Source organism: Canis lupus, chromosome 10 (genome assembly GCF_011100685.1).
Source record: "Canis lupus familiaris isolate Mischka breed German Shepherd chromosome 10, alternate assembly UU_Cfam_GSD_1.0, whole genome shotgun sequence".
In the NCBI taxonomy this organism is placed as follows: Eukaryota; Metazoa; Chordata; class Mammalia; order Carnivora; family Canidae; genus Canis; species Canis lupus.
The window spans coordinates 21,648,346-21,660,212 of record NC_049231.1 but is presented as its reverse complement, the minus strand read 5'-3'; the positions used below and the strand labels follow the sequence as shown (position 1 = coordinate 21,660,212).

The 11,867-nt window shown below is 44.1% G+C and overlaps 1 protein-coding gene across 1 annotated transcript in view; it reads right to left on the bottom strand.

Annotated features, from left to right (window-relative positions):
- Positions 1-1,461: 1,461 nt before the first annotated feature.
- Positions 1,462-11,867, bottom strand: part of SMC1B (structural maintenance of chromosomes 1B) — a 71,149-nt gene continuing 60,743 nt past the window's right edge. Inside the window, exons 19-25 of the mRNA XM_038550230.1 lie at positions 11,590-11,688; positions 9,682-9,838; positions 8,861-9,015; positions 7,708-7,859; positions 5,841-5,910; positions 3,191-3,301; positions 1,462-1,975 (exon numbers count right to left, since the gene is read on the bottom strand). Coding sequence (XP_038406158.1) covers positions 1,874-1,975; positions 3,191-3,301; positions 5,841-5,910; positions 7,708-7,859; positions 8,861-9,015; positions 9,682-9,838; positions 11,590-11,688 — 846 coding nt within the window. The 3' untranslated portion in view covers positions 1,462-1,873. The remainder of the gene's footprint in view (positions 1,976-3,190; positions 3,302-5,840; positions 5,911-7,707; positions 7,860-8,860; positions 9,016-9,681; positions 9,839-11,589; positions 11,689-11,867) is intronic.

The window sequence follows — 11,867 nt, the reverse complement described above, 5'->3', positions numbered from 1 at the left end:
GGATGAGACTGGAGACGTAGAAGTAGCTCAAGATGAGTGCTGAGTGCCATGCTGAAGGGTCTGAGGGCTTCTTGTAATGAATGGGTATATGTAGTCAGTTCTGCTAATGCTTATATTAAGATGGAAATGCATTCCAACATGATTGATCTGTTCGAAAAAATTCGAGCATCATTCATTTGTGTATAATTTCATCACTGAGAAACACTGGCTCAGGGTGATTACAGGATGGCCCTGTAGTAGCGCCCCGCCCGCACATTCCCCATCATCTGGTGGTTTGCAGGAATGGGGGTGCATCGTGCTCTAACAAAACAGACTGTACTTTGAGGGATCACTGAGTGAGAATGGCCCAGGCAGCGATAAGGGACTGACTGCCCTGAGCTCATGTGGCACTCCAGGGACATTTCAGCGTGATGTTGATGGTTTCCAAGGCAGAGAAAGTCCGTGATTTATGTTATTCTGGTGTTTTCTTAAAAAGGTAACAAGTAGAGTGGCTTCTGCTGACTAGTTGAGAGATTGGCTGGGTGAGGGCAGGAAGCGTCTCTGTGACTTCAGTCTACTTCTTGGGTGTGGAGTGCACTTTGTTTACGTGCAGTGAGTGGTGTTCACAAGTGATTGCATTACTTCTTCAGGAGGCTGCTCCCCAGTTAGCACTTGGGTCTAGACCTTTTTTTTTTTTTTTTAAGGTTTTATTTATTTATTCATGAGAGACACAGAGAGAGGCAGAGACACAGGCAGAGGGAGAAGCAGGCTCCCTGCCAGGAGCCCGATATGGGACTCGATTCTGGGACTCCAGGATCACACCCTGACCTGAAGGCAGGCACTTAACCACTGAGCCACCCAGGCATCCCCAGCCCTCCCAAGTCCTGTCTTCAATGGAAGACCCTCAGCACCTTAGAATTTTTTTATTCCATATTTTGTTGCTTTAATTTTTTTAAATGTTTATATGCTTACAAACTCTTGTGTCAAGGGGTGACTTTCGGTAGATTGCAGTGAGGGAGCTACTCTGTCAGGTACAAAATTTTTTTTTTTTAAGATTTTATCTATGAGAGAGAGAGAGAGAGAGAGAGAGAGAGGCAGAGACACAGGTAGAGGGAGAAGTAGGCTCCTCACAGGGAGCCCGCTGTGGGACTCGATCCCCAGACCCAGGATCATGCCCTGAGCTGAAGCAGACGCTCAATCACTGAGCTACCCAGGCATCTCTGTTAGGTACGAAATTTTACTCCATTTTGAAAATAGAAATGAAGTATTATTGAAAACACTGCAACTTTCTTTAAAAGTTGTAAAGAAATAAATGGGAAATATATGTAAGTGGAGAAGTCAGTTGTTACTTGGGAAAGCTTATGTTCTTCGATACTTCCTTAACAGAAATTACACATAGAGAAATCTAGATTTCATTGAAGCAGACATAACTTAGTTTCACCCTAAAATTTTTTTTGTCTGTAAAATTATAGATTGGAGACATTTGAAATTAGAATATTCTTTATTGATATTTTCAATATTGACATCAGTTCCTCTGAAATAACTTCCCATAAAACCTGGGTTCAATGCCGTATAAGTAGTATACTTGAGACCTAAGAATTTTCCTTAAAGATTAAACGTACAAGGCAAGAAAGACCTGAATGAAAAAAAATGCAGAATTCAACATTTTTCTGACTGGCTTTCAAAATGGCAGTTAAGACTATGGTACAAAATTGTACCTGTCACACTAACTCTGGGGAAACTTGACCTATGGGGAAGGGGCCCAAACTGGGACGGAAGCCAGCTCCAGCGCCTGGCCACTCAACTGCTTCCGCACTTTGTTGTTCAAGAGCAAGGACTAAGGGGTGATCCTGACCTGCCTGACTGTCCTGTTGGCTCAGAGTCATGCGAGGTCTTAACGTGACTCGTGGTTTCTTTTGCTGTTTTCTCGGTCTTCGTTGTCTGGATACTGGGAAAGATCCAGGGTCAAAACTCTGCTGAACATGCAGTCATCATGCTGAAAAGAGAGGAGACAGCCAAAAGTCAGCTCTCTGCTTAGGGACGGTGTCCTCAAATATCTTGGGTCACTAGGGAACCTGGATCCACACTTAAAACAGGGGCCACTTGTGTCCAGTTACATCAACCTCACATCTGTGTGTTCCCTGGTGGAAGGTAGGAGCAAAGGTTCGGCTTTGAGCGAAGGCCTGCTGAGGCCAACAACACAGGATGAGTTCTGACAGCAGGCACAGGTGTCCCATTGGCAAAGGACATGTACGCTGCAGCAGGAGAAGGTGCTTGCTCTGCTCTGCCCTGCGGTCGCCATGGAGAAGGCGCCCACATCCTCATGCACCACAGGCTTCACTGAAGGACCTGTGCTCACCACACTTCTGTTCATTTCTCCCTCCCCTGACTCCCTGATCCAGAAGCCCTGAGCCCCTTCTCCTTGTTTAGCCTGGAACGGTGTAGAAGCCCAAATCCTAGCCAGCAGTTCTTGGGGTTACTCTTCACCAGGTGTGTCTGCGGTGTGCATGTGCGGTGTATGTGTTGGTAAGCTGCCTTTTGCCATTCTGATTTACAGAGCCCCAGCCAGAGAACCTAGCATGGGTAGAGGAAAAAGGTATTTTTTACTCTTCTACACTGGTATGACAATTTCCAGTGGCCCCCTAACATCTTTCCCTAACAGGAGTGGGAAGTTAATTTTTATCTTAGTTTAAATGAAAACTCAGGAAGTAAAGCCTAACTGTCCAAAACTGAATGATCTGAATTAGTTGCTCTATTCCATTAGCTCAGGTAAGTGTCATGAACAGGTTAAGAAAGGAGTGTTTGATCAGACGTAACTTAGAATTCAATTTCTTTTTTTCCTCTGGTCCTTTTTCAAAGGTAAATAGGTCCTTTAGTGCTACCCACATGCGTTTGTTTTGCCTAAAGCATTCTAACATTACAAAAATATATAATATTCATAGTTAGTGGTATATGTTAGCAAGTACCTTAACAAAACTATCCTACTGTTCTGCAATTTTTGATTTGCTTTTTCACTTAAAACATATCTTAAAAATTTCTGTGTACTGCCATAGAAAAATAATGAGGTCTTAAAATCTTATTCTGTTTAAAAAGTCATTTAAGTCTATATTAGTCAACTGAAGAAATCAAACTGTATCTCCATTCTACTGGTACTTATGAGTAGGTGTCAGGAGTCAACTGAGTGACTTCTCTCCCCGTCGCTGGTCCTCACCTCTGGATAGACGCCTATCAGCGCATCGGCTTTGGAATAGAACTCCTCTTTTAGGGAAATGATTATCATCTGAAACTGCTCTTGAGTCTGCTCTTTGATGTAACTTGAGACCTGGAGGAAATGAAAAGCCCACATTTCACCCGCAGGGAAAGGCCTCATTGCTGGCCCCGGGATGGTGACTGCCTGTCCCTGGGTCTGCCCCTTGTAGGTAACGAGGCACTGGGCTTTCTGGTAATTCAGTAAATCCATGATAACTGCAGAAATGGAAAGAACTCAGATTCCAAAATAATAGGTTAGTAAAAAATTGTAAATCTTATTAAATCTATCCTCTAAAACTTTAAGAATTTTTTTAAGAACAGAGCTTTTACTTAAGATACTGTCAAGTGAAAATGCAATCAGCTTTCATAACAAGATAAAAACTGTCGCTCATACACTACGTGAGGGCAAGAACAGACTGGTATTTAAACTTCCAACTTCCTGTTTTGCTAACTCAAAGCCAGAAGATGAAAAAATGGCAATTATGGTAATTGCCATTTTGTGGCAATTGTGGCCAAAAATGGTAATCATAATCCATAGCATAATTATTTGGTTAGAGCTGAACTCCGTGGCTCCTTCAGGAAGCTCGAGTACAAGGCATGAGAATCCGAACAAAACAAGCTCTGGATAGAAATCGGTCTTGCTGAGCAGCCTCTACTCAGAACCCAGAAAAAGATGGAGATGAACTGAGCTACAGTTTCACAAGGTATCTGCTGACACTCTGCGTGTCTCTGAGGGGCTTGAAGCGCTCTTCATTTGCATCGTTCCAGACAATGCTGCGGCGCTAAGGACGCAGCTCTGGCAGCAGGCATGGCAGCAGGTGTGGCCGCGCCGCGTGGGCAGTAGTCCCTAGCTGACGTGCGCCATGGAGGGGAAACTGCTTTGGGCTGAGGGCTGAGCAGCAGACCCACAGCAGAAGGAACTCCATCTAGCATTGGAAGCAATGGTAGCCACCAGGATGCAGGGCTAAAAGTCATGGGCTGCTGACAGGAGTGGGAGACGAAGCAGAGGGATGCATCTGGCTTGGAGAGTTACCTACGGTAAGTGGGGGCACCCTGACCCTGGGAGGGAGTGGGAACAACTTCCGAATTGCTCATCCTACATGTCACACTCAGGGCAGTGGTGAGCATTTACAGGAGAGTAAATCTCAAGGGGAGACAAAGCTAAAAGGTTTTTAATACCTCAGATGGGTGTCACCAGGAGAGTCTTAAGTCTCTGGAGGCGACAGTGATATATCTAAATTTTGCTAGAAGACCCAGATACCTTAAGAGAAAAGCAGTCCACAAAAATACATACAACCTGAGTTCAAAGTGCCAGAATCACCTCTTCAGGGGAGGTTTCTCCAAATGAGTCAGGCCGTGGAGTCCAATCAGCCGATGCACACTGGCTGGCATTCAAGAGACAGATTTTCTGTTGTCCCCATGTTTTCCTCCACCTATTACCTTGAAGTCCGGCAGGTCACAGAAGCTGGCTCTTTGTTGTCCTCTACAAGGTTCAAGAGTCTGGGGATCAGTTTTCTAAATTTTGTGACTGTGGAGCAGACATGCTGTCCTTATGCACATGGTGATGTGCAGAAAGCAGGGGCCTGGAGAAATCCAGGCTGGAGTACCCATCGGGAAGTGCTGGAGGAAGACATGCCTGGTTCCCCACTGGAAGGCCCCTCAGCCCCAGCCCCTGACACTCCCTGCCTCTTAGGCAGCTCATGGCAGGCTCTGCAGACTAAACCTGGCAGGTCAGGTTCAGAGACTCAGACCCGGCCGCGGTGGCACCTGAACCCTGAAGACCACTGGGAGATGGACTCCTTAGCCAAGCTCACAAGACTAAGGTATACTGCAGGATGCCAAGTTTACACTGCCTGGGATCAGAATCAGGAGTCTGATCCATCTAGCTCCAAAACAGAGAGCGCTGGCATGGCAATGGGACCATGATAGAGTCTGTGGGCCACAGCTGTGGCTTCCCTCTGCAGCTGACTCATGCTGTCCTTTGGTCATGCTTCCACGGCTGACTCCGTTCTCGTGTCAGAAAGTCACAGTGGAGATACGTGGCTTCAGTGTCGGTCCTTTCAGGGGGTTTGTATATCGATGCTTTCATCTTGAAGGCTGACCTTAACTTGAACTCCCAAGAGTCCAACTGTTTCCTTAGTTCCCTCATTGTCTCAAATACTGAAAATAGGATCATGTAGGAGTGCAACGATCAGGTAAGTTTCAGTAAATGAAGGGGGGTGGGCAGAAGTTTGAACTTTAATTCCTTTGGAATTTTGTTTAGAAATGTTATTTTTGGACTTTATTAAACAACTGATTTGGTCCTATTTGCCACGGGGCCTACTGGTAACCCTCTAAGTCCCAGTATCTAGATCTGGGGAGAAGTTACCACTAGCAATGGTACGGACTCAGTAAAACTTGATTCCATTTTGATTCCATAAGAATTCATTGAGGGTCCCTTAAACCTCGAATGAAAACTATTGCCCCTAATTTTTAGATATTTAACTCAGATTTGATTTTTAATCAGCAGTTATCAAACTGTGGGTGTTCAGGATAAACTGTCTTTCTGACCAGAATATGATCCTCGAATTGTAAACATTCTACTGGAAAATTAAAAGCAGAAAGAAACTTACTTTGCCAATGTTTGTGTTGTCCAGGGCTGCATCTACTTCATCTAAAACAAAGAATGGAGCAGGCCGAAAACTAGAAAAGAAATTACACTCAAGTTGCAGCTTTCTATTTGTTTTACAAGAGACCTGGAGAGGATTAACAGTATTCAGAGTAAGTAAGCTATATCACCTTGGATGCTTCGCCTCAGTCACCAACGACCCCTATGATGCTAAGTCAAATGTGCAAGGCTCAGTCTGTGTCTCCCATAACTGATGCAGGTGGCATCTGGGGCTCCCCCTGCCTTTGGCTCTGATGTCAAGGATGACCATCTATTCCCCCAACCTGACCCACTGCTCCTTCCATCTCTTCCACTAACTTCTCTCAGTGCACTGCCGTTGAGGTGCAGTGCTTACATACTAATTAACTCCCTTGGTGATTTCTTCTCCTCTCAGGGTTTGAATATGGTCTATGTTGGTGGCTCCCATGTCCAGCAGCTTACTAGAAAACTCCATGTGGAGGTCTAATAAATAGCTCAAGCTCATCCAAAATCCCACTCCTCACCTGCCTCTCCAGACCTATTCCCTCCTGGGTCTTCCCACCTGAGCTGATTAGGGGTCATCCCTGCCTCCTCCTTCACACTCCACACCTTGTCTGCTCAGCTTCTGCTCTTGCCCTGGTCAAGCCCACCTTCCTCTCCCACCGTTATTGCTACAGTAGTTTTCTAGCCCTGTACCTGCCACTGTTGCATAGAGGCTATTCACTACAGATGCCAGGCTCTCTCTGGCTTCCAGACCTTTGTACTTGCTGTTCCTCATGTCTAGAACATTCTTCCCTTAGCTATCTGCATGACGTGCTCCCTCCATTCTTTCAAATCTTTGCTCAAACAGGCCTTCTTCCCAGGTGACTCTTTAATATTGCAAACCCTTCCCAGCTACTTACGATCTCCATTCCCTATTTTGTTCTCTGTAGTATCTGTCATTTCCTGATAGTCTCTATGTTACAGAATGAGTTTACTAATATACCTTCTCATCTGTCTTCCCCAACAGAAATAAAGTCTCTTTGAGGCAGGTATTTTGTTTTGTTCGCTGCTGTCTCTCCAAAGCTACACCACCACTTCCACACAGTAGATATTTAAAGCTGTTGAATAAATGGATGGCAGTGACACCTGATACTAGTCCTGTCCTGCTAGGACTTGCTCAGCACAGGCTCATGGTTTGATTCCCAGAGTCCACAGACAGAGGAACTGTCTGTTCCTCTCCTGTAATGGCTTCCTTTTTTACCCCTGGGAACAGTTAAAAGTAGTTGGAGAACTCAAGATAATCCTCCTGGTCATGAAAGCAGAGAGGCAGCATCATGTGCACCTACATCTTCATCTCAGGATTTGCATGTTGAAAATCAGTTGCCCTAATTTTAGCTAACAATTTTACTGACTGACTTCACAAACCACCATCACCACTAGTGGAAAGGAGGTTAAACATTTTTTCGGAAGAAATGCTTCATTTAACATGCTTTCCATAAACAGCTCTCTGAACAGGCACTAGGAAAATAATATACAGGTCGGGAGTTTTTGTTCTGTTTGGGTTTGTTGTTGACTGTTTATTGGCAATCCTGATGTCACATCTGGCTATTCCAGTATTTCTTTTTCTTCTGTAAAGCTGGAATATTAGTATCTGGTAATTACAGAAATTAAATGAAAATCTGCCAAAGACTGAGTTGTGTGTTTTGTGTGTTAGATTTGCAGTCTAAATTATTATAGGCCTAAAACAGAACCTGAATATTGTCTGGCTGAAGAAAAGAGTCTTGTTTCACATATGGGAAACAGATCTTCTGTGGGGAGGTCTGTTTGGTTTCTGCCCTGATGCAAAATCAGATAGCCCACTGTGACCTTACCTGTGCACAGCAAACAGGAGGGCTAATGCTGCCACACACTTTTCTCCCCCTGACAGATTGTCCATTGGCATGAACCTTTTGCCTGGAGCCACACAGTTATAGCTAATTCCCTCTAGGTAAGGCTCTTCTGGGTTCTCTGGGCTAAGAAATGCCTGAAACACAGGTTATTTATTTACAAAATCAGAAAAGGAGTAAATTTCAACTTTGGAAATTGCAACTGAGTTTAAATGCCAAATATTCTATTGGTTAGGTTTCCCTCCATTGTGATGGCAAAATACCAATGCCTGCAAATATGCAGCTCTACAGGTAGTCACAGGAAACAGGGCTGTCTGGGTGCGTAATAGAGGGGAAACATGGTAACACACACAAAAGATCAGGCCTCTCCAGAGGCCTGCCACACCTTGGCAGCACACACCACAGTCTGACAAAACAGCCTTTATTCAGCACACTCAGCCCATTCACTGGCCACTTACTGAATACCCACTGTGGGCCAGGTACTGTGGCAACAGATGAATCCTGCTTCAAGGAGTTTGTGGGTTTATTTTAGTTTTACTTTGCTGAAAATAAGTAAATTGTTTTTGGCTAAAATTCTAAATATCTGATCCAGGATCAACTTTCGGCCATAAAAGAACACCACAAGAAAGGTAAGAGCAGATGAAGACCTGGTCTACATCTTGACTTCACATCCAGTGCAACAGGATCTGCTATGGGTATTGGCTCCGGAATGGGCAAGGGTGATAGCAAAGAGACTGTTGACACACAGTCCTGCTTTGGTTCTTTCCCCCTCCTGACCCCAGGTCAGCCATTCCCCAAGACCCCCTACATTACATGCACCTTCACTACAGAAACCACTGACTGTTCCATAAAATCAAATTAGCACTAGACAGCAGAACTCCAAAACTGAAGAGAACCTGGAAACTAAATGACCTAACCCCCTCATTTTTCAGATGAAGAGATGGGACCAGAGAGTCTCTGCCTTGTCCAGGCCGGCCAATGGGAGTGAGTGGGAACACAGTTACCACGGTAACCAATCTTCTGGAATGGATTTTGCTCCGGAAGTGGGTCATTCAGATAATGTGATGGACATTTATTTCCCACCAGAAAAAAACTACCACCAAAACCAAGTTACCTTTTGGGGGTGAAAAATATGTACCTGGGCACTGACGTTTCTGCAGAGCTTCTTGTAGATTTCATCAATAGAGATTGAAACGTGCTCAAAACACTGGCTGAAAAGGTCATATCTCCTTTTTTTCACCTGTTCAAACTCTTGCCTACACATTCTGGCTTCCTTTTTGCTGGCCTCAAAAGCTAAAAGAGAATCATTGTTCTTTATTTTGCAGACCACTGAGGGGCTGGCTCCTCTTATTTCAACTTTAAAGCATAGAATATTTTAAAAACTGGATTTTGAATTTGATTGTCTTGAGTAAAATCTATCTTTAAAATACTTCAATTATTATTGATTCCAAGAACATGGCTCTTAAAATTGATGAGCCCTTTTTCCAGTAGAGCTAATTTTAACATAATAATGAAAAATTCTGAAACTACCTAATAATGACCATTATGTTGATATAAAAAAACGTATCTGTTCTAAAATAACCAGTACACCTGGGGCGCCTGGGTGGCTCAGTTGAGCATCCAACTCTTAGATGCTCCTCTTCTACTTAGATTGTGATCTCAGGGTCATGAGGTTGAGCCCTGTGTGAGGGGGTGCATGTTCTCTCTTTCTCAAATCTTTTAAAAAGATAAACCAGTACACCTGTTCTTAAGTTAAAGCAGAACACTTTCAAAAAGGAAGCAATTAATAACTCAGTATTAAAAATGCACATTAATATAAGACAACAGAGGAAAATATATGATACAGATAAATAAAGCTACAATGGGGTGGGGGAGGAGGGATTGCTGATAATTGTTACAGAAATCAAAACCCGTTGCACTCAAGAATACGGCCTCCTGGCAGCTACAGCTCAGGCTCACCATCTGTGGACTCCTGAAACTTGTCTCTGACGGTTTTTAGGTTTTCCAGGGCTCTCAGGTTGGGGGCTGCCGTCTTCAACAGGACATCTTCCTGGGATGCTACTTGTTGCAGTAGGAGTTTAAGGTGGGCCTCTATTTCTTTATCAGACTCTAGAGCCTATTATTGGGCAGAGAATTGCAATGATTACCCTGTCTTTCCAAACTGCTGAGTAATCAGGAATAGGGCACTTCAGGATTGGGCCCCTACCTTCCTTCCTCCACACCTACTCCTTCCCTCCCACGAAGCCCTGAGTCTGAAATATGGTCAGGCTGCCCGATCCCAGCTTCCTGAGCCACCTGGGCTCTTCCACGGTTCTAGTGTTACGGATACTGCTCTCAGAACATACTTCCCTTCCATATTTCCTAGTCTGGCAAAAAGCAACAATTCATATACCATCTTCATTTACTCAGTCATGAAAAAACAGTATTGTTTACTATGTATTAGACACAGAGGATTCAGTGATGAAAACTGTTTTGGCCTGACCTTAGCTCACAGGGAAGTCAGACATATATGCTGGCATTTACAACAGCGTGAAAACCCTCACAAGCATAGGTGCTGTGAGGTACGGAGAAGGGATCCAACCCATCTGGAGGGGGGAACACTTAAGCTGAAACCAGAACAATGAATAGAGTTTGAGTGAGGAGGGAAGGAAAAAAGAGGTATAGGCATGCGTGACCTTCTTGGGAAGCCTTCTTGCCTCCCAGGATCTTTTATTTATACATGATAAAGGTGACGTTTTAAGTCATTGAGAATTATTTGAAAAATGTTGGGTAAACTGGCTAACTTAGGTAATTTTTAAAAAACAGATTCTTATACCATATGCCAAAATAAATTTCAGATGAATCAAATAGGTAATAAAAGCAAAGCCACGAACAGAAGAATATAAATATTTACTCGGTAATAAGGTGGAAAGGATTTTCTAAGACAAAAGCACTAAACAGACTACAGAAAAGACAAAAGACAAAAGCTTTTCTTTGCATAAAAGCAGCACAAATACAATCTAAGAGTCCAACAAATTTCACAACATATATGAAGAACATGCAAAATTAAAATATGTGGATATCGCTATTTGGCCCCCACTCTCCACTCCCTCCTTTCTCACGGAGCCCGTGTTTAACCATTTCTCCCTCCTCTGTCCCCTGTAGCTGGGGCTAGTCCACCCCATCCCCCCAACAGCGATTGGTCAGGAAGGAACACATGGCCTAATTCAGGCCACTGTGATGTGGGCCCAATTCCTGGAGTTCCACACCACGACAAAAGGCAGGCAGCCTGTCTCTTCTCTGAAGGTTGTGGTTGTGTGGCTGGAAAGCCAAGAATGGCTAGTCATTTGGCCTCAAGGAGAGAGGCAGCCTCAGGATGGAGTCAAAACACAAAGAAACATAGCATAATGGTATGGCTTACAGGGATGCCTGTGCCACAGAGCCGGAGCTGCTCAGTTAAAGAGCCCTTGAAAGTGGATCCCAGGTGTGCCCCCACAACTTTGAAGGGTGTGTCTTCTACTGCGGGGGCCACACTGGGATGCTGACGGGCCACAGCCAGGATGCTGGAGTATGGTGGCTCCTTCTGTGTCTTGCAGGACTCCGCAGAGACTAATAATCATTGTGAATCTCCAAGGAGACAGCCCTTCAAAAAACTGGCTGACCACAGCTCTTCTTTGGAGAGAAATTTCATGATACTAATATTCTGCTGAATACACAGTAAGAAATGCCGATCTAAACATTTTTAAAAAGCTACCTATTTATACTATTTCTTCAAAAACCATCAGGAAATCTACTTTCCCCCCTAATCTTATGCTCAATGTCCTAAAAACTATTCCATAGTATATTTAAATAACAGTAAGTTAGGGCTAACACCAATCTTTCACTTACCTTCAAATCATCTCTTAGAGAGCTGTAGTCTATCTCAATGGCTTCTTCTTTCTCATAGATGTCAACTGTTGCCTGGGTACTTTCTGCTTCAGTTCCCAACTGAAACACAGACAAAGCCCTTTCTTTGTAATATGAAATGTGATCTCTCCTCATCCATCTACCAAGGCCTCCAGTGGATTCTCACCTCACTCCTTACTGGGGCCTACCAGGCCATGATGCTCTGACAAGATCCTTAGGTACTTCCATGTGTACAGTATGAATTAAGAGCTAGTGATCCA